We start from the raw sequence: 23,273 nt of genomic DNA, 5'->3' as shown, positions 1-23,273 counted from the left end.
TATTGTTGGCTCTTTTGAAATGTTCGAAGCCGGGCCTTTAGGCGGGGCTGTAGAACGATCCGACTGAGCTTGGGTAAGGCCCGCAGGCGATCCCTCGACCTGAGCCTTATCAAGACTGTCTCCTTCGGCCTCTGCATCGACGGATTGGCCTAGCTCCTCGCCCGAGCTATCTTCCTCGGCCCCAAGGGCCTCATCGTCGTCTCCTACCTCGTCGACGACGTCTTCGTCCTCAAAGATCACCTCATCATCCTCGTCAGATTGGGATTCATGCTCCGAAGCATGGCTCGAGTCAATCTCTTCGACGCTCTCGACTTCTTCATCCTCGGTGCTGAATATGTTAACCGGGTTAGGCGCCGATTGTTTGGCCTCCAATCTAGCCGCCCGTCGATTCCGAAGTGTCTTCTTTGACCGGAACCGGGCGCAGGCCATACACCTGGACTCATCATGATCCGGTGATAAACATTTGTTACACACCGGATGGACATCGATGTGTGGATATTTCGCATGACATAAAGGACATCTCTTGAAGGGAGTCCTCGATTCCATCCTCGAAAGTCGATCGATGTTCGGACCGAAACTAGGTCCGAGAAGTGTGAATAAGTCCGAGAACAAGTATAATAATTTGTCGATACCGAACGCGAACAATACCGACGATACCTAAAGGCTTTTGGCCTTAAATAAGTTTTCCTAACTTGAGCTAAGATAAGCACATCCGAACCCAATGGCGGAAAAAAACAATCTGAGGATGCCCATGCGCACTGTAGTCCAAGGGGAGGAGCCACCTATCTCGTGATACTTCGAAGACTCTTCCAGGACAACAATGTGCAATCATCCGGACCCAACACTAGGCGGTGATCTATGCACAGATATGAATTCAGCAGCCCACATGCCTCGAACTGTGCAATAGAGTAACATGGCGTGAAGTAGAGCGGCGTAGAGCACAATTAAGTGGCGTAGAGTAGAGTGATATAGAGTCGAATGGTAAAGAATGGAGTGGCGTAGAGTGTAGGGGAATACAGTGGATTGGACTAGCATAGAGTTGAGTGGTGCAGAGTGCAGTGGCATGAAGTGGACTGGCACACAGTGCAGTGGCTTAGAGTGGATATGCATGGCGTAGAGTAGAGTGGGGTAGCCTAGAATGGGGTGGCATGGGGTAGAGTAGAGTGGGGTGGGTAGAGTAGAGTGGTGTGGCATGGGGTAGAGTAGAGTGGTGTGGCATGGGGTAGAGTAGAGTGGGGGGCATGGGGTAGAGTGGGTGGCATGGAGTGGGGAAGAGTGGGTGGCAGCCTAGAATGGGGTGGCATGGGGCAGCCTAGAGTGTCGCATAGTTCAGTGAGGTAGCCTAGAATGGGGTGGCATGGGGCAGACTAGAGTGTCGCATAGTTCAGTGGGGCCAAATAGAGTGGCGGGCAGAGTGGCGCGCAGGGCAGAGTGGCGCGCAGGGCAGAGTGGCGCGCAGGGCAGAGTGGCGCGCAGGGCAGAGTGGCGCGCAGGGCAGAGGAGTGCAGTGGAGCTAAATAGGCGCAGGGTAGAGTGGCGCAGGGTAGAGTGGCGCAGGGTAGAGAGTTATACTGTGAAGTTTCTGATAATTTTCTATAACACAGGAATGTTTAAAATAAGACCAATCCAGACTCAAAGGAATGTTTAAAGATGCACTGTAAGAAGAACAAGCATTGGCATAGCCATTAGGTCTCGCCTTTGGGACCTTATAAGTGTTTAGCCATGCAACAGTTGATGTTGTTGCACCAATGATATTGTGCTGCATAACTAAATACTTATAAAAGGTCACAAAAGCGAGACCTATTGGCTATGCCAATGCTTGTTTTTTAAAGCTGAATTCAGGAAGGAATAAGTTCTCTATTAAAATGTCTTCAAAAAATCCAGACATAAGTAGATATTCTAATGTTTATGAATTCAAAGAAGATGCCATGAAGAATTATACCTGGTATATGGAGCTGTATTTAAAGGAACTCGAAACAAACCAAGATGTGCTCTCCTGTACACTCACTGTAACAGCACAAAGCAAGGCGAAGGCATTTATTAACTTCCTTACAAATACTCAGACACCTCATCAGATAGGGACCTCCTGACATTTGTCGGAGCATATCCTATGCCACACTAGCAAAGAAATGCCTAACAAAGCATCGATGAGTAAGGCATTTTAGTCCCCACCCCCAGACAGTACACCAAAATAGGCGTACACAACAGGAGGAATGCTAGTCCTGCCAAAAACGGAGGCTATATTTGTTTTTTGTGATCTAGATGCCACAGATGACTGTACATAGAGGCATATGTGGGAATTACAGACTTAGCAAAGCAAGAACGGTTTACATTCATTACACAAATGAAAAGTTCCCTTTGAGGAGTTTGAATGCCAAGTTGTCAGAAATGTTCATCCCTTAATAACTAATCAGAATCGTCTGTCACGTAGTCAGCATCTCAGACTACCTCGGAGCAGGGCTTAAGTGGGGTGGGGGGAGGGGGTGGGGAGGTGGTCTGAGCACCCCCAGTTTTTTGGGGGGCCTCGAAAGGGGTCTCTCGGGGGCTCTATTTCCGAGCCTCAAAGATCAAAAGGTAGGGTGACTAGACGTCCCAGTTTTTGTTGGTGTTAACTATGCAGTCTCAGCGAAATTGCTTAGTTACTACTGGGATACCAAATAACACTTGAAATTATACAGTTTCCCTCAAGTGTGTAATAAGAGAATAATTAAAATTAAATGGGAAGGAATGGACCGCAAGTGCTCACTTAAAGCCAGCTCAACAAACTTTGGGCAAGTTTGCACCGATTACTGTGGAATTTCCCTCTGGTGATGGTTAAGTTTGCTCCAGTCTTGAATTGCCATTTTCTCAAAACAAGTACACTGTTAGTTTTTTTTTTTAAACGGAGTTTTATATAGCGCGAACTTGACCCGAATCCGGTATCAGAGCGCTTTACATAATAGCACCAGTTGCGTTACATGAGGATACAATAATTTTTTTGTAGTTGGTACTTAATAAATATACCTTTTTGCCTATTTTATTATCCTATGCTGGATGCGACTTCATGATTTTCTTAAGCACACAATGCTATTTATCTTGATTTAGACCACACCCCTACTCGGACAGGCAACACCCCTTTAAGAAATTTGCCACGCCCCTTTTAGAGCACCCCCAGTTTTTTCCCCCCCCAATTAAAGCCCTGCCTCGGAGACAAACACTGAATGGGTTTCCGGGCACTGAAGCCGATGTTCTCCATAACTTAAGCCTCACTTTCAATCCTACACGGTTTCGTAGCCTCTGACTAACAACCACTTACACTCAATTTCGCCACATCAGGTAGAAGCCGTATGGTTTTCTTCAGTCCATCTAAGAGGATGGAAGCGTTCATAACCAATACAGCAATTACAGCACATATTAATGACTTAACACACTCAAGATCTGCTTATTGGTATCACTCAATACAACCAAAAGATACATCAATTCACTGGCCTTTAGTAGACTACTCTAATAGAGTTCTGCTAGACCTCCTGAGCTATTCAAAAGCAACATTGGACAAAGTTCTAAACTTTGCTGCCTGCAGCGTACTCAACATTACTAGAGGCACCTACTGACACCAACCAGATCTGCTCACAGCAAGAACAGCCCTTTACAAATTACTAGTATCAATCAAATCAATAAGCAAAAACTGACTGTCTCAAAGACCTTACCTTGTTACACATTAATGTAATAAGCGATTTAAACCCTAATGCGTTTTGGTGTTATGTTAACAATACAAGAAAGAGCATGTAAAAAAAAAAAAAAATATATATATTTTTTTAAACACATACAACAAATCGAAAACGTAAATCTGGATCTACCATTCATAACCTTCTTATCAGAGCTCTACCACTTTATGCAACCTCCAATTTCTGAGCCTTCTATATATTAGCCTCAATTTATTGGAGCACTTCACAGTCTATGCTAGGCGCAGACAAATTAAAGCACAGCTGTTTGTAATTTGTACACTGAAGAATCAAACTATTTAAGAAATCTGAAGTAAGCTGAAAGTTTGACTCCAAGCTGACCCAGGCTGCGGATTGTACCCTCAAGTTTAACCTTGTTTGTTATTTCGATAGATCAATGACCTGAAAACTTAAATATTCAAATAAGTTATTTTCAAATCCTCTAATGTTTTTCATTACGTGGAAACTTCTTGGTTTGGGTTTTTATGACTAACTAAATCTCTGACATGCCTACGGCTCAATCAATGAATCAATCAATTTGGATTTTTATAGCGCAGCTAATCACCCAAGAGGGATCCAGGAACTGAAGGTATGGCTACTTACTGTTTTCAGGCAGAGGCAAGAACTGTATACAAGTCAAATATACTTTATTTCGGCATACGTGCCATAAACGTTTCCACAATCACAGTTTGGCACCAATGCCCAATGTATCAAGCCACAATATTTGACATTAAATAAGTAGCGACAATAAGTTAATATAAACTCAAAACATCTGTGGATTTGAAAAAGAACCTTACAAAATATAGAATACATGTGTACATCAGTATTACATTAATGGCGGTGAATCATTTTTGGTAAAATCGCCTGGATTCATGCAATTTCTGTATTAAAGACCAGCCACACTAAAATGAAAAAAAAAAATGCTTAAATTGGATCAATGTTATCTAATAGTCGTGAATGACTCAGTTTTGGCCTATATAGAATGTTTGTATGGGTGACAAAGTTATAACAGCGGAATAAAGTAATCTGCGGTGTATATAAACAAATCACACTGATCCCCCCCACCCCCATCATTGTCTTCCACCATTGATCCTTTTCCTGATACCCCACATGTGACCACGAAACTTAGTGACAGCCCAGCCGTACAACGGTCTTGTGTTTAATTTAATGATTCCCATGGCCTCCCGATAATTGCGTGTATCCATTTGTATGCGTGAGTTGGACAGGCAAACGTGACATGTTCCACTGATTCTATGGGAGCCTTGCACCCAAGGCAGTTTGCCAATAATTGTGCATTGCTGTGCCATCTGTGTTGGAAGTCATTCAGAGTGAGGGAGCCAAACCTAAACTGAATATACAACTTTCTATCATGTGGTGTTTGTATTAAGTCAAAGTAAGGTTCCAAGAAGCAGATCTGTTTGTGGAGTCTGAATTCTGTGGTTAGCCTTCCCCAAGAATATATCTGATAGTCTACTTAGTAAGCCATTCCCAGTAATGCCTCTTTACGATACTTTTTTGAAGCAAAGATGGACTGGAGTTGCCTAGGCACCCTGCACCCCTATGTCTATTAGTACCTTACTTATATTGCCCAGCCAACCAATATTTTTTTAGAGGTATCAGTCAATCAATAAGGGAATTGTAAGCGCGCTACTCACCCGTGAGGGTCTCAGGCAGGTGAGGGGGGTTGGGGGGGGGGGTCCGCAAGTATCAAGGCGGATTACTTCTGCCATAGCATCAGCTAATTGGGAGAGTTCCAGAGTCAACTTAATTCTAGCCCAAAATAGCAATGGGCGAAGTTTGGCTATATCGATGACAGAACATCTTCCCATATCTAGCATAAGGGGATGAAGCCGGGTGCTCTGGGGCAACATCATTAAGTTTCTTTGGAATTAATGCTCTGATTTCTTGAGCTCCTCTAACTTGAAGAAACCCCATAATTCTGACCCCTACAAAGTGAAACGAACTGCTTTTAGATCGTAAACTTATATAGAGAAGCAACAACCGGCTTGCTTGAGGAGGAGCAATGTTCTTCCCCTAGGGCCTCCGCTATCTGCCTATGCTTTAGGGCCATCTTGTATATGATCTCCCATATTTTCAGTCTGCATTTGAACGCAAGGTAAGTCACTCTATTGCAGCAAACGCCTATATTATGAGGCCATATATAAAGCTTGAAGGAAAAACTGTATTTATGTTTTATTTGAAAAGTTTTATATAGCGCTGGCTAGACCCGGAGGTATCAGAGCGCTTTACATGAGACAGAACATTGTATAACTGTATATATAACATTGTAGAACAGCAGAATAACTCATTAAGCCCCAGGTACATTATACATTGCTAAACAGATTTTTATTTTTAAAGTGCTTCAACATACTCTTGAATCACAATGTGATATTTTACTGCAGTGCAGGGATTAATCAGACTATCCCAGGATATTGCAGCATAGATTTTCAAATTTTGCGACACAAAAGTGGAAATTCTGCGGCATTCATGCAGCACTTTGTTGTACTTGTAATCATTCCTTTTCAGCCTAAAATCAATGGAAAGTGTTTTAGTATATTTTATGTTTTATAATATTTGAACGCCTACTTCCTGATGAAAGCAAAGGAAGAAGCCATCTCTTCTTTCGATGACAGTGAACGAAACATATCTTTGGCAGGCTCTTCCTTGCATGTAAATATGACTGGTCGATGCTGTAGCTAGGATTCCATGTCCAGCCTAAGAGGAAACTCTCCCCCGCCAATTTAAAGATTGCAGGCACAACTTTTTGGGACAAGTTATTTTATTCATATTTTGCTTTCGACCCCGAGACCGCTGGGCTGCTCTCTCTCACTCTTTCTCTATCCCCTCATTCTGTCTCTATCTCGCTCCTCCTCACCTGCTAAAAACAGAGACTTCAAGAAAAGACTCTTACCCTCTCTTTTCCTTCATTCGTTCCCCTATGCTATGGATCCAAAAAAGACATAGGAAAACATATTGCTTTAAAATGTTAGTTTTTAGGTCTCGCCTAGCGCTGCAGCGCATGTGCTGCTCGCTTGCGAGATCTATTGTTCTTGGTTTTCTGTCGGGTTGCTTTGGAAGTGGGGTGGAAGCTCCACCCATGCTTTTAATTGGCGTGCGTCATAAACGCTCGCTTTTCATTGCAAGTGAGGCTTGTTTGCTCCCTCCCTCGCCCTTTTGCCTCGCCCACCCGGACTGGAGATTTTGCATGGCGTTACATGCTTTCCTGTATATATTGCTTCTATATTATCATCCACATATACTTTCAGTGACAATAGCAGCTGCTTACAATTTGGCAAGTTGCGGAGCTTCGTTTTGCGTTTGTGCTACTACATCTTACAGCGCTTTCACTTTCCCAACACCGCGCATTGTATCAGTGTATTATGGCGCTTTCGCTTTTACAGCTGCTTACACTTTGGCAAGTTGCGGGCCTTCATTTTGCGTTTGTGCTACTACATCTTACGGTGCATTGTATCAGTGTGTTACAGCGCGTGTGCTTCTCGAACACCAGGCATTGTATAAGTGTGTTACGGCGCTTGTGCTTCTCGAACACCAGGCATTGTATCAGTGTGTTACGGCGCTTGTGCTTTTCCAACACCAGACCTAGTGTTGCTTGTTTCCTCCACCTACACCGGATTGCGTTTGCAAGCGGTCACAGCAGCGGGTGGTTTTGCCATGCAGCGGGGGCCCCCTACAATAAAGCCACCATGATCCATGCTGACCGAGTGATTTGCCCAAATTCACAGGTTGTTGAGGCCACGCCGGGACTCAAACCTTCATGCATGCAGCCACACTTTTTTTTCCCCTCCCACCTAACCCGTGTTGCGCTGTTTGTTCACTTAACAGGTTTACAAGCACTTCCCATAAGTGCCCCCACTTCATCTTTCAGCCTTACTGCCGTTTTGGGCTCAATAATTAACATATTACAAAGTTCCAAACATTTATTTGCCACCCTTTTATTTCCCTTAACTTAGCCGATCCTAGTTTAGTTTGCAAGTGCAGGTTTTTTCAGCTGATCCTCGTTAGTTGCTTTGCAAACTAAGCGAGGATCGGTTGAAAACACAAGTGATTGCAGCTTGTGTTTTCAGCCTATCCTTGCCCTTCCCCTCCAGCTGTCCCCTCCTGGTTTCATTTTTCAGCAAGCACTCGTGCTTTCAGCCAATCCTAGTCCCCTCCGACCCCTCTCTCCTGGTGATAGGCATCCTTGCAAATACATGTGCCAAGATACACTTACTTCAGAGCCGAGGACACTACCAGCTGTCTGCTCCCCAGAACTAAGGGTGGAACATCAGCTATATCCAGCCACAGCCTCCCTATCGTAGCAACATGTATAACCGCAATGGGGACAACTGCAACCAGATGTAAAACGCCAAGGTAAGTGACCCTGGTTATTTCTTTTACACTCAATATGAGAGCTGTGTGTTTTTACAAACCGCTTCACTTAAAATAATGCTTCTTTCACAAGGCATATTTATTAATTTTCTGCACGTTACGGCAGTCCCTAATTCAGCCCTGCCATTGCTGCTTCGTCACTTGTGTTGGTTCCCTTCCTCCACCACCCCGGCCTCCCAGCAGTTTCTGCTTGCTTTCCCAACCCCTACCACACTACTCCGCCCACTGTCCTGCTTTAATTTCCCCAACATCTCTCCCTCGTGTTGGTTGTTTACTTTTTTCTCTAGAACAGGAGAAAATCAGGGGCTGCATGGCCTCACACAAAGGGAGTTCATAAATTAAAATTCAGCATTCTTCACTTTCTGTTTACCTTCTTTTTTATGCCCAATTAAGAGTATGAGTGACAATCACACTCGGAGCCCAGCTTATGAAAGCAGATGTCAATAATGCAGTGTTGATGCCCATAAACAGACATGCTTAAAAAGAGCCCCCAGTTTAACACCTCCCTTTTAGGTTCCCGGTGTCTTCAGGGAGCCACGTTGTCTGCCATTTGCTGTTTGTGTTTTTTACACGTTCTGTGCATCTGGAATGCTCTCATAAAAAAAATTTATTGGTCATAAAAGCTTACACTCATCCACTCCACACCTCACAATTCCACCACTAACAATACCAATTCAACCCACAAAACTCTACTCCACTCCCAGCCAAAACACATCGGCAAAATACATTGTCATTTACAATACAAATAGCTCCCACTCTTACAAATGAGACCTATTGCATTGCAAATGCTTGTTTTAGAAATGTTTTCCCTTCCAAAGTGCAGCCTCTGGACAGATCAAAAAAAGGAAAAGTGGCTCTAATTGCTCCCAAGCCCTAGGTGCAAACTGCTTTTCTTCCAACACCAGGCTTCAAAACTATCCCAGCATCCCACATTAGTCTTTGAACAATGCCTCTATAACAGGTTACAGACTGCCCTGATCTCCCAAATCCTGGCCGAAAAACAGTCCCCTTTTATTCTGACAAGCTGAAATTTGTTGCATAACAAAGCTGCAAATCACACCCTTAGTAACGTCCGCAAATCATAGGAACACAGGTTGTAAACTACTTCCCAGACAGACTGCAAATTTGTCTTATCCTCTGACTCCAGACTGCCTCCCTAGGATAGAACCTAACCCATTATCCAGTGCAACCGTCACCCCGTCCAACACATGGTGTTGATTATCCACCTGCACATAATACCTAGTCTCACATCTACTCCACCTGCCGCACAGCGCCTCTCCCCTACGGTCCTTCCCTACAGATGAACAAAGTAGGCTGTGCACTGCCCCCTCACAGCATTCTGAAACCAATCTACAAGCAAACTGCCTCCTCCTCTCGCCAGCGAACAAGGTGCCTCTGTTTCAACAGAGTGCAAACAGCCACCTTGTCCCACGCTGAGTAAAAACTCCTCCTTACTTCCAGAGCTGGAAACAGTATCAAAAGCTGTAAACTGTCCAGTGAAACTACACAGCCCTCTAACCATTGACAGAGTGGAAACTGCTCTATTCAGCACAAACTGCAAACATCCACCACTATGACCACAAAAGTCTAACCCTACCCATCACAGTCACAAACTGGACTGCCCCTAGGCTGCAACCTGCCGCCCACAACGGCTGCACAGTGCCTGCGCCCGTCAAACATCTTACCTGGGTGGCGTTTTCCAGATGACCTCCTGCCCCTGCCAGGTGGTGCTTGTTTACTCTGTACTCCGTGTCCCAAGCAGCGGTCTAACTGCATTAACAAGCATTTGCAATGCTATAGGTCTCGCATCTGCGAGACTTCGAGCCTTTGGCATTGTAAACGACAATGCCTTCCACGTATGAGTTTCGGTCTGAAATGGAGCGGAATTATGTGGGTTAAACTGGAATTGTATGGGGTGGAATTTAGTGGTGTGTAGTGTATTGGAATTATGTGGTAAGGTGAATAGATAGCGGTGAGAGCTGCACAGACTAGATAGAAAGGAAGATAGAGAGGGATAAGTATTTTGTGCTCGAAGTGGTGAATGAACATCAGAAAGAGTGTGTGAGAGAGAAAGAAGGGGAGAGCAGACTACAAATGCATTTAAGGGAGCGCCCATGTATGCAGAAAACACCCTACAAGAGGAGAGTGTGAGTTTGAGGGACAGAAACCTTGAAAAGGCACAGGAAAGAAACTGTGCTCAAAGACCTGAAGACAATCATATGAGAGAGGTAGGAAGAGTGCATGAGAGAAAGGGGTTAGAGACAGTAAGAGAAGGAGGGACGAGTGGTAGCTAGAAGTATGGGGCGAGAGGTGATCCAGTGCACAGCATGAAGAGGTACAGCAAGGTAGCATGTGTGAGCAGGTATTATAGAGAGAAGAGAGGGAGTGTGAGGGAGGGATGAGAGGGGGCAGTGGGATTGCGAGATGAGAGGGTTAGTGGTAGGGTCAGGTGGAGATGAGAGGGGTAGTGTTTGTGTGGGAGAGAGATGACGGGTTTGTGGAAATGAGAGGGAAAGATGGGTTGTATTGGAATAGTTTGTTGTGGAATTGTGTGGCATGGAATTGCGTGGTGTGGAGTTGTGAAGGGAAAATAAGTGGCATTGTGTGCTGTGGAATTAGGTGGATAGTCATATGGTATTGAGTGAACTGGAATTCTATAGAGTGACACTGTGTGTTATGGAGTTTATTATGTGGAATGGTTCTGGTGTTGTGGAGTGACGCGTTGTGGAGTTGCATTATGTATTGTGCTGTTAAATTTTGTGGCATGATGTTGAAATCTGTGGTGTGTATTGCAGGTATGTGTTGTAGGTTGCTTTGTAGGTCACACCAGGAAAATCAGAGGGGGCCAAAATTAGGTAACACTGAGTTTGGAGAAATGGAAATTTAAATCTACTCTGACCGTATACAGAGACATTAGGAATATTCAATATTGTCTGCATGGAAACCCTAACTAACGAGACAGGTCATTAAACTGGCCCAGGAGGAAGAAACAATAGAAAGGTACAGCAGTGCATTAAATGAAATGAGAAGCCAACACTTGGAGAGCACATGAAACAGTTTGGAATCTGCAAAGACCAGTACAAGAGTGACATATTTAAGGTCTTCTAATATGTACCATCATAACCTAATACTGCCACTTACAGTTGTTTGAAACCGCACAACTACACCCAGTACTAGAAGCATTACTGCACTCAATGAGCATCTGAATTATAGTGGGAGTAAAGAATAATGAAACAATTGTGGCAGCAGTAGCCATGATCTGCACAAACAAAACAGCGCAGGCATGCTCATCTAAAGACTGACATACTCATGGATATAGAAGTGGTCTTTAATACAGAACCAACAACTTAGCTTTCAGCTACAGAGGAGTATTTAGGTAAATAAGCTTGGTTGAGCTACTGTTCTAACTAATGTACCCCATTAGCTACACCGGGGACCAGACAGGTTCAGCATTCAAGGGAACGGCTTGGAAATTCCAGATTGCCAAGTCTACCTGGAATAGTAGCAGTTTTAGATCAACTATTTGCTGAATGCTTGTGTGAACAATTCGTTTTCAGGCATTTCTGGAGAGAAAAAGACGTGCTACTGCACAAGTCATCAACCACTGCCAGGAAGCAAAATCTTCAAGCTCATCATCATTATATACAATTTTTCTCATCATCCCTTCTCTGTTTAGTTGCTGGATCAACTGTGCAATACAGATGGTTTCTATTAATGCAGGTTCATTCAACCCTATCGATAGTCACATTATTTAAGTAGATCTATCACAGTTAAGCCCATAAAAAGAATACTGTAATTTTCACATGGGGTTTGTTTACCGCAGCGGTGGCCTTCTATCTTCATCTGTTGCCCTTTTGATTACATGTCACCCTAACAGACAGAGTCTCCCCCTCAAATGCGAGACACCAGACCAATGTACACCCATTGTTTTCAAACTATTGGAACTGCTCCAAGACAAAGTTTATTAATCTATGTCACTGTAGCCTAGTCTCACTCTTCCCAGGAATCCCACTGCCACCAGAATTATTTTATAATCAGTGTACCTACCACAGTTTATTTTGATTTGATTTTCCTTATGATTGACCATAAACCTGTGCATGCACAACCCCAAACATGCAGTGTCAACCTTCAGTGAGAATTAGACTACCCCTGTTTCGGGGATATGTTCCTAATTCTTTTCACCATGTGCTGAGGAAGACACATACTGAATTAAGCTAAGGAGCTTAAATCACAGGCTAATACCCTTGCAGTGCATAGCATATGGCATATTTATATGGTCGATCTTCTTTTAGCTCTCGACACCATGTCTTTCAGTGCCTTTGTGGTTTGTTTGTATTTTGTACTTTTCTCCGATCTAAAATTTAGTTTTAAGGACTTCTTTTATTTTTACCGAAGTTCCTATTTTGCGTGCCACACCAAAAGTCTCCTTTCCTCTCTACAGCATTATTCACACCACACCCCCTTCTGCTGCCACAGATCAATCAGATAAGGTAATAACGTACAGAGATCATGCCTGTGGCTGCCATCAAGGATTATAAAATCGTACTGGAGGAGTTCTTACAAAAATAAAAAACACTAATGTGGCTACTACTTTTCTTAACCAATATACGCAACTGATAAAGGACTGTTTGGAATGAGATTTCTAAAGAACGAAAGTGATCCCACTTCAATCCTGTCAATATAATTACTCAGGCACCTTTCCGTCCCATAAAAGGTTTGGTCCAGGCACACATTTAGGTCCAGCACAGGCGTGAGTGTTTTAGAGCTGAACCAAGGGTAGACCGCCAATTCCTCCCCCTGTGCTCTAGCAATGCTGGACTATTTGAAGCATGTCACGGTGGTCATAACATTACACCTCTACTTGTTTTAGATGTAATCATTCCACAATGATTATTTTATAGCTATTTATGAACTTTTCAGTCTGGAGGAAGGTGTGAGGGGGTCGGTCAAATGAAGAAAAGAAATTCCTCCTTAATCTTTTAAGGGTCTACCAGTAGGAAAGAAACTAGGTCGGGGAGATCTCAAAGTAATATGACGCTGTTTGTTTGTTGGTCCTGGCCGACGCTGCACCTGTGTGAGGGCTGCTCAAACCCACGACTTGCGGAACCCGCTTCGCGGGTCCCGCTGCGGAATCCCCTCACCTGTATCGCCTGTCTGTGGTCTCCTGCCTGGCTGCTCTGTGGGGGCGTGTGAGGAATCAGGGCTGCGAGCGTGAACCGGGACTCACCTTCCCAGGAGTCCCGGTCCCGGAGGCTGAGTCACCTGGCCCCGCTCTCCCTGAACGCCCCGCCCCCACCTTTTTACAAACTTAAAAGGCACCTGGACCCTTTCTTCGTGGGACGCTGTTTGTTTGTTGGTCCTGGCCGACGCTGCACCTGTGTGAGGGCTGCTCAAACCCACGACTTGCGGAACCCGCTTCGCGGGTCCCGCTGCGGAATCCCCTCACCTGTATCGCCTGTCTGTGGTCTCCTGCCTGGCTGCTCTGTGGGGGCGTGTGAGGAATCAGGGCTGCGAGCGTGAACCGGGACTCACCTTCCCAGGAGTCCCGGTCCCGGAGGCTGAGTCACCTGGCCCCGCTCTCCCTGAACGCCCCGCCCCCACCTTTTTACAAACTTAAAAGGCACCTGGACCCTTTCTTCGTGGGACGCTGTTTGTTTGTTGGTCCTGGCCGACGCTGCACCTGCGTGAGGGCTGCTCAAACCCACGACTTGCGGAACCCGCTTCGCGGGTCCCGCTGCGGAATCCCCTCACCTGTATCGCCTGTCTGTGGTCTCCTGCCTGGCTGCTCTGTGGGGGCGTGTGAGGAATCAGGGCTGCGAGCGTGAACCGGGACTCACCTTCCCAGGAGTCCCGGTCCCGGAGGCTGAGTCACCTGGCCCCGCTCTCCCTGAATGCCCCGCCCCCAACTTCTTACAACATACCCCATTGGTCTTTGGCCCATAAATATCGGAGAGTGACGCTGCGCGGGAGCGCGCGGGAGCGTCCGGGGCTAAGACCGGGCAAAGAGCGGGCCGTTTGAGGCCGTTCGAGGACTGAGAGGACTGGACTGGCCCACCCCTCTTGGCTCGACAGTTTTGGAAGCTAAACTAATAACTGAGGGGAAATAGATCTACCTTTGTTACAGTGCCTTAGCGCTATGGATCCAAGGGTAACCCGTAGCAAGTCTTCTAAACGTGGGTCACAAATTAGTGGCCCCATGGATGACTTTATAACCCGCACTAACATAGCCATAGACAAAGAGATATTCAAGCTCCAATCTCGGGTCTCGCTAGAACTAGATGCCGCCAGAAGAGTGTCCCAAGTAATTGCACTTTCTAAGAAATCCTCTCTAGGCCACATAGCCACTTCTGTTACCCCTGAGCGCCCAGCCCGCCCGCATTGTATAGTCACTCAGGCAGATGTTTACCATCCTCCGATCCCGGCTACTCCCCAATTTGCCTCGGGAAGTAGGAATGAGGAAATTCCATCGACACCTCTTAGTGTGCACACTCCTGTCCCCATTGCACTTTTCCCGAATCTGTCTAATAATATCCCCAGTGGTAAACAACCGAAGAGGAAACGCAATTCTCGCTCAGCTTATTTCCGCAAGAAAGCGAAAATTGCTGTCCCAAAAGATTTACTAGTGACCAACATCACAGCACCCAAAGCTGGAGTAGTGAATACCCCTAATACCCAGTCATGTAGTGAGGGGCAGGGACAAAATACATCTATTCCCTTCCTTAATATCCCAGTAGGTGTGGACCCCGAAGTGGACGGGTTAACCAATAACAATAAAGAATTTATAGAAGTGGTTTGGGACACACTTAAAAAACTTTTGTTACCTCTAGATCTAAGACTATCAAGGATAGAAAATAACTTGCTAGAAATAGAGAAGAGCATTATTGCTTTGGCCACTCTTGGGTTGAAAAGTCTGGAAAATCAGGGCATTATTGCAGCAGACTCAATGCCACAACCTACCGCACCCCAAACCAATCTAGCTTCCTCTTTAGTACCATCCACAATAAAATCTGTCCCTAAACCAAGGTCAGTTATGGGGGAGCAAGCTCGCGTTAAACCAAGGCCAGTTATGGAGGAGCAAGCTTGGGTTAAACCAAAGTCTCCCCCACAAGGTCTCACACGCAACCTGCAACATCCCAAACGCGAAACACTAAACAGATCGATTCCCAGTAAAACCCAGGTTCCCCCAGTCAAAGATAATTTTAGAGGAGGCTATATTGACCTTCCCCCAGAGGCAAACGACTATGTGGTTGTCTTGACGGGTGTTCCTATGATAGGCAATGGCCAATTCGAAAATCACTGGTCGCTGAAAAACAAAATAATGCACTGGTTAAATGTTAACAGACCAATCCCCAATGGTAGAAGAAGTCGCGTACTGATGGTCCGCAGGACCCCCTGGGTAGGGCCAACGCTGAAATCCAGTTCGGGGGACTGCATAGTAGTGACCTTCGAAGACCCACACACGGCACACCACATCTGTAGTTGGCCCAGCAATGATGACTCCTTAGTCAAACCCAAACCACTATCCTTTTTTTATCCCCCCCGATCCATCTGTAACCAGGGGGATAATTGGTCACTGGTCCAACACCACCAACGGCCGATTAGGCCCTGGTGTCACCGGGAGACCCCCCCTCATTGGAATGGTCTCTCTACTTTTAACAGATTTGGTGGCCTAGAGGAGGTGGATTGACTCCCTGTGCAACCACCCAAACAACCCCGAAGGGAACTCTTAACCTCACAAAGGCATCATTCGATTGATTGTCCAGTCCGAGTAGGACGATCCAAGAATGAAAGGGTTGATGGGGTGACTTTGTCATTGGACACAAAAGTAAATTGTAGCAGGGCAAATTGGTCAAACTTGCTCTCAATGACCCCCCCTGCATCTACTTCTCTTGATTACCCGGATTCTACCTGCCTGGTCTCCTATGCGACCCCCATTCTCCAGCAAAATGAGCCATTGGTGAGGTCCTCAAGACCTGTGGGTGCGATTGTTTCTCCTATGCCTATGCCCATTGACCCCATCAAGGTCTCTCCAAAAGCTGACTCTGTTTTAAAAATTTTATCTTGGAATGTGGCTGGTCTTGGTCGTAACTTTGACATCCCCGAATGGAACGACTTTCTGGAACCCTTTCACATTTGCCTCTTTCAGGAAACCTGGTGTTTGGAGCCAAGACATCGAGTGGGATTTTCCACCTTTTTTATCCCTGCAGTCCAGGAGCAGGGATCCAAAGGTCGCCCGTCAGGCGGCCTTATTATATGGATTAGTATTACTCTCGGCTTCAGGGTGAAAGAAAGAATTACTCAATCACCGGATCTCCAGTGGTTAACGATAACTCACAAAGGGGGAAGAAGTATGGAAATCTTCAACATTTACCTGAGGGGTGCCAAAGGCGGTGTATCCCATCTACCTACTACAGGCCTAAACCACAACCTGGCTGCTTGCAAAGCGGACTCCTATATAATGCTTGCAGGCGATTTTAACTGCTGTTTTGAGCCCTTGGCCAGCGAAGATATCTTGGACACTTTTGAGGAGGACATCAGGAGAGGTATTCCTATTTTGAATCTTGACCCGATTCCAAAATGGTCGCAAAACGCAATAGAGATCAATGCCCTCTGTATGGAGCATAATTTGCGACCGACAAATGGCCGATCCAAATCTGACCATATGGGTGCACACACTTATAACAGACAAGACCATACGTCTAGGATTGATTATATTATGCTTAATTACAATCTCTGGCTATATCACCTAGATATGGAGGTTATAGTGTCGGGCGATAGCGACCACAACCCCTTATCGCTATCTATTTCATTTCCCTGGCAGGCTGGAAGCCAAGGCCCACTCGGACATAAGTGGAAATCTTCCCACGAATTAGTCCCCGCAAACTGTAGCAGGCGCTTAAAGTGGGCAAAAGTCTTGGCTGATGAAACAAGGATGGCCCAAGCCGGGTCTATTTTGGAAGAGGTGGAGCCCCGGATGAACACTTTAAGCTCAACCGACAATAAGATCTTACCTCTATTCACTGAGACTGTTTTGGCACTGAGTGACTTATTTATTGTCCCCCAAATCTCTCGTAGGGGTCCCCCGAAAACCTTGCCTAAACAGTCAGACAAGTGGTATACTGTAAAATGTCGTGAAGCTAAGAAGGAACTTGTTGTGACATTAAAGTCCAAAGACATAGTTGCTATTAGGGCTGCTAGAAAATTCTATAAAAAAAACATATTTGAAGCCAAACAGGTTTATGATTTTAACTTTTGGGGAGACTTAGTAGAGGCTAGCACCAGGAAGGATGCCAAGAGGTTCTGGGACCTATTAAGATCTAGGGAAAAGCCCACTGACCAGCAGCTAACTTGTAACATTATAGGGGGGGTATGGTTTGACCACTTCTCACAACTGTACTCCGCTCCCCCAGGCCTCCCCCAGCTAGCTTGCCCACCCATGGGTATATTGCCTAATCCTACAATCATCCTACCGTGCTATGATGGCCTATTTACCAGCTTAGAAGTAGAGAGAGCAATACAAGGTATTGTCCCGAATAAAGCAGCGGGTCCTGACGGAATCCCCGGAGACCTAATCAGGAATTACCCACCCATTTGGAGTAGATTAATTGCCTCGCTTTTGAACGAAGTTATGATGGGTGGAGTTTTTCCTGATTCATGGAGGGGTGCTGAGGTCGTTCCTATTTTCAAAAAAGGTTCTAGGGACGACCCAGCGAACTACCGTCCAATTAGTTTATTGGACTCTTCTCAAAAGGTAGCAGGGAAGGTGGTATTGGGCAGGATCAATGAGTGGGCAGATGGAAATCACATCCTGTCAGATTTTCAAGCGGGTTTCAGAACAGGAACAGGCACAATCGAGCAGACGTTCCGCCTTCTAATGATCTATTGGAAAGTGGTGGTGCTGGGAGGGGGCAGTCTGTATCTAGTCTTCATTGACTTGCGGACCGCCTTCGACCTGGTACCACGTGCACTTTTATGGAACGTCCTCGATGGGTTAGGCCTCCCTCCTTATTTGCTGTCGCTGCTTGTGAAATTTCATGATAGGAATTTCGCCCAAATTAGATGGGGTACACAGGGAGAGAAAACATCTCGTATCCCCGTGGACAGAGGCGTTCGCCAGGGCTGTGTGCTTGCCCCCACTCTGTTTTCTCTTTATATTAACGGAGTGGTGGAGCATCTTCTACAACAACCATCGGATGCACCAACCCTGGCTGGTAGGAAAATCCCAACGCTCCTGTTCGCAGACGATACCCTCCTAATCTCAAAATCACCAATGGGCATTCAATCGCTGCTTTCTAGCTTCCAAACCTTCTGTGAAGGAAGGGGTTTGGCTATAAACATAGGCAAAACTAAGTTTTTAGTCCTTAACCCGCCCAAAAAATCCGTCTATCCCCCGGTCCTAGATTCTGTCCCACTTGATCGCGTCAAAGAATTTGATTATCTGGGTATACGCATCAGTGATACCATGAGTTGGAAGGCACACCACCAAAAAATCCTTCTTACTCACAAAAGGGTGGCAGGTGCGTTGCTCAAGGAACAGCGAGCCTCAGTATTAAAACCTATTGGGGCTCCCCTAGATATTTATAGGGCTAGGGTTGTAAGTGCGGCACTTTATGGTGCTGAGCTGTGGGGCACCCATGGAGTTGACACTTTGGCCCATCTTGAGAACAACTTCCATAAAGATCTTATGGGTTTGCCCCACAGCACGCCAACAATCCCATTGCTGCTAGATGCTGGTACCCGGGCAATCTGCGACCAAGCAAAATTACGCCCACTTTTGTTATGGTCCAGGATCTGGAATGTACAGGAACTAAGAAGCTATGCAGAAGCCTTGAATGACATTTTGTCATTACCGGGTTTTCATAAGATCATCTGGCTTAGGGAGGTAAAAAAGCTGCTCTACAAATTAGGCCTAGGAGAGGCTTGGGCCAACAAATCTGCACCCCAGAAACAACAGTTAAAGAAGGTTTATTGGGCATGGGTAGACAATGAGAGGGCCCGAAGTATAAATCATTGTAAATCTGTAGTTCTGTTTCTGTCGGTCAAAGACTCGCCGTCAAGGGAACTTTATCTAGATACCATTCAGAGCTCATGGGACAGAGCACTGTACATTAAGTTTAGGGTGGGGGTGCTTCCACTATGTGAGTTCATGTCCACTTGGAAACCGCCCGCTCAAACTGTACCCTATTGCCCATTTTGTGATCTAAGGGTAGAGTCTGTGTCCCACATGCTGTTTGAATGTAGCGTCTATGTAGCTCCGAGACGTAGGTGGTTGAAGCCCTTGTGCAGGTGTTTGGGAACTCGCTCCCACTTAGAAGCTCTGCATATTTTACGTACAGATGCTAGACCCTTTTTTTCCACTTGTATGGCAAAATTTTTGGGCTGGGCTTGGCGTCTAAGAACTGCAAGAAAACTGTTAACCCAGTGAAGGACCCCCCTTACCCAATACGCTGTTTCGGATATGAAATGTTTTTATACTGATTGTTTTTTAAAAATGTTCTTTTTTTTAAAAAATGTGTGGAAAATGCTTTTATGATATGTTTGTATCGAATAAAGCTACTTACTTACTAATATGACCTCAACCTTACCACTTCGTGAAAGCATTTCGATTCAGCAAGTCTTTGATCATTTATTGTCACCATAACAAAAGTCTTTGGCTTAGTAATCCTTTTTTTTGCAACTGCCCAGTCTACCAGGGCATCAACACATACTAAGCTTTGTTCTTCTCCAGATATCTTTTAATCGGACACACGGTGGCATTATATTAACTCTTTATTCATTCATCCATGTTTTGAATGTTCAGCAGTCTTTCAGTTCCTCTGGTAGACCATACTTGTAAGAAAATGGAATGCTTGACAGAATTTTATTATTACGCAAATGAATAGTTTGAATGATCTATACACTGGAAGGAAGAATATTGGTGCACAACAGCAAAAAGATACTTTTTGCTTTTGGTTATATCTGGCATAAACCTGCACTAGAAAAGTTAGGTTTTATCTAAGTCGTGTAAAAAAGGTATAATGTCACAAATTTGGAAAAAAATACCTCATCGGAAAATTCTTTGCAGGGCATCTACCAAAAAATACACCCAAGTTGATCACCTTTAGTACATACCATTGCACATTTTATAGACTCATTTAAATAGAACGGAGCACACACATTCGATCGGTATTATAACCACCATATCCTTTACCCTACATCCTTGCTGGACAAATGTAAAAGACTAACACACTTACCATTGCGCCTCTGTAATAAGCGGTTGTGATAGTTCGAAATCTTTCCTGCCCTGCTGTGTCCCTAAAAACAGAATAACAATGAGGAAACTCTGAAGTGCACAGAAGATAAATATGTATTAGTCTTTGCTATAGAATGACGTCCTTAAAGAAACCCATTTACAAGTGATCTGATATGTTCAAATATAAAAGTGGGTTCACTTTAGCATTTTTTTAAAGCAAAAGCAGGCTAATTGCATCTTTATATACTAACACGTTTGCATTTACACAATCCTTTACGATTCAAACTGTGAAACGCATACACACATATAATCTAGAGCAATGGAAAATACAAGAATGTAATGCTCGAATGTTTTTTCGCCACTGCATTTGTGTACTGAAAATAGACCTGCATCAAGTCTTATCCTAATCTCTATCTGTTGCACCCTTTTTAATGCAAACCTTTTTTCCCTTACACCATTATGTCCCTGCCAGTTCACAGTGGCAACCCCCTGCTTAATAGTGTGCAACCCTTCTCCACACCTACCTTCACCCACCATCCCTTACAACCACCAGGGCCAACCCTAACCAAAGCATTCAAAGCCATTTCCTACCCTTACTCCAACCATAACAAAAACCCTTATTCCAACAATACCCATATCATACTCTTTTACTCCAACCCTCGCCCTAATGCAAGCCCTTCTGCCATCCATAACGGTTACCCTAATAGCAACTCCAGTAAAATCCCCTATCACAACAACACACGCACACATACAGGGTCCAGAGCAAAGGGTCTCTTGAACTTGGCCTTGGCCGATTAGCACAGGCTGCACTTGAAGTGTACAATGAAATTAGGCCCATAGCACATCACAAACAAACAAACTCGTTTACTGGTTAATTTGAACACTCAGATTTACAAAAATCAAGAGAGACGTACTCATTCCTATAATACAGATGACTATCCATAAAGGCAACATAAAGCTTTCCATATATCTCTTCAGGATATCAAACTCCGACTTCATGAGACAGGGCTTTAGAATATCACGCAGCCATTCTAAAAACAAATGATTAGCCTGGGAATGCTCTGAAGAGATTACCAAATGACAAAAAATAGAGCTTGGTATACAAACAGGATAAACCGATCAATTCAATATCCAAAGCTGCCCCTGACTGGTGAGAATGAAACTCCAGTAACCAAGTTACTTCTCACTTTCAAGAGATCTGGCAAAAACAACTACTCATAAGACGTTACCAACATAATCACAAATGCTTTGCGTCATGTCCGATTTCACAAAATCTTAAAAGGGTGCAGTGTGCACCAGGCACCACCAGTCAGGGAACACAAGAAATATGTTAAGATCACAAATGGACAATAATGTACCATATTAACTTCAATGTATTTGTAAAATGTATTTTAAGTGATCAGACAGAGCAGGCTTGAACTTAAGTAGGCATGGTCACGAAATGGGAAAGTAGATAAATGACACTAATACTTATCAGACATAGGAGACAACACATAACCAAATATTTTCAGCAGAATAACCACTCTATTGGTGATAATGTGATATGCTCTGAACAAAGTGAAGGAGAAAAGCCACAAATGTAAAACAAAAGAGTAATCTACACAGAAGCTTTGCACAGAAAAAGCCAAACTGTACAAGACTGTGAAATGGAACTCATGCTGAAGGGCTACGCTTTTTTTTACCACTGCTGTACTCTTACAAGTACCCTTAAGATTAGCATATTCACGGTCGAGGTTTATTTGATTTATTACAAACAAACCGTCCATTTAATGCCTCGATCTCATACCAACATCAGTTTCTGTCAGGGTTTAATGTCTATCAGAGACTTATATTACATTACAAACACAGGGATGACCTGGCCTGGCAGTTCGGGCTGGACTGTTCCCATGAGGCACGTGGTCAAGACCTATTTGCATATAGCTGGGTCTGAACTGGGGTGGCGAAGTGAGCTAAAGAACGATGATGGATGCAACCCAGATCTGTGACTGGGGGTGAGTGTCTGAAAAGTTTCATCGCCCCAGCCATCGTCTCCTTGTGTTTGCTTTATATTAAATTACGGTTTCCTTTCGTGCACGATTCAGTCTCAGCAACAATGGTGGTCTCCCTTTCTGCTCCCATCCTGATAATACAAATGAATATCTCTAACATTCTGTTATAAGAGTCTTTCGCAACACCAAGTATTCTCAGCATCTTTTATCTTTAGCTACAGACAAATGGACACTTTGTCAAGGCAAGATGAGGGTGCTGTCGCTTTTACAGCCTCTTTCTTCACTGAATTGTGAAAGATGCAGATGGGTACTACTACAAGTGGTTCACTGTCGCTTTATGCTTACTTGTGAAAAGTACATGCACGACAGACGGGTGACCAGATTCTCCGTAATTAGTCAAAATATTCCCAGTCATTGTGAGAAACTGTTAATGCAACAGCCAATGAAGGCATTATCAGAGGGACACAGAAAAATCCATGAACTCTGCGGACCTCTGAAAACTGGATGGTTATCCCAGGAAAGAAAAGCAGGGAGGAGTGGACTGGGAGAACGGGAATTTAAGAAATAACAAAAGTTGGATTAATCTTTTTTTGAAGAATTCTGAAATAGTTTCAATCTCAAACACGTTGACCTATACTGGACAAATGTACTAATCTTTGTGAAAACAAGAAACAACGAGATCACCGTTTAGAAAACTTACCAAATTTGCAGTTTTATTTTCTTTCCCTCCAATTCTACTGTTCGGATTTTGAAATCTATACCTAAAAAAACAGGAGGAAAAAAAAGTATCAGTTTTGAAAGCACTTACTTGTAAGCGTAAATGACTGTTTCCTCCAATAAAAACTGTCCATCTACAACATTGCACCCCCTTTACTGTGCCGTCACGATATTTTCCACTCCATACCCCCATTAGGGATACATGATGCAGCACATTGTCACCTCCGCCTATGCTTTACCGGTGCT

General features: G+C 44.5%; 1 protein-coding gene across 1 annotated transcript in view; it reads right to left on the bottom strand.

Moving 5' to 3' along the window:
• Positions 1–23,273, bottom strand: part of RAB8B (RAB8B, member RAS oncogene family) — a 184,472-nt gene that overhangs the window by 131,409 nt on the left and 29,790 nt on the right. Inside the window, exons 2-3 of the mRNA XM_085643672.1 lie at positions 23,011–23,071; positions 20,324–20,384 (exon numbers count right to left, since the gene is read on the bottom strand). Of these exons, the coding sequence (XP_085499798.1) occupies positions 20,324–20,384; positions 23,011–23,071 (122 nt within the window). The remainder of the gene's footprint in view (positions 1–20,323; positions 20,385–23,010; positions 23,072–23,273) is intronic.

This window comes from Triturus cristatus, chromosome 3_1, assembly GCF_964204655.1.
Source record: "Triturus cristatus chromosome 3_1, aTriCri1.1, whole genome shotgun sequence".
In the NCBI taxonomy this organism is placed as follows: domain Eukaryota; kingdom Metazoa; phylum Chordata; class Amphibia; order Caudata; family Salamandridae; genus Triturus; species Triturus cristatus.
This window is presented reverse-complemented; position numbering and strand designations above follow the sequence as displayed.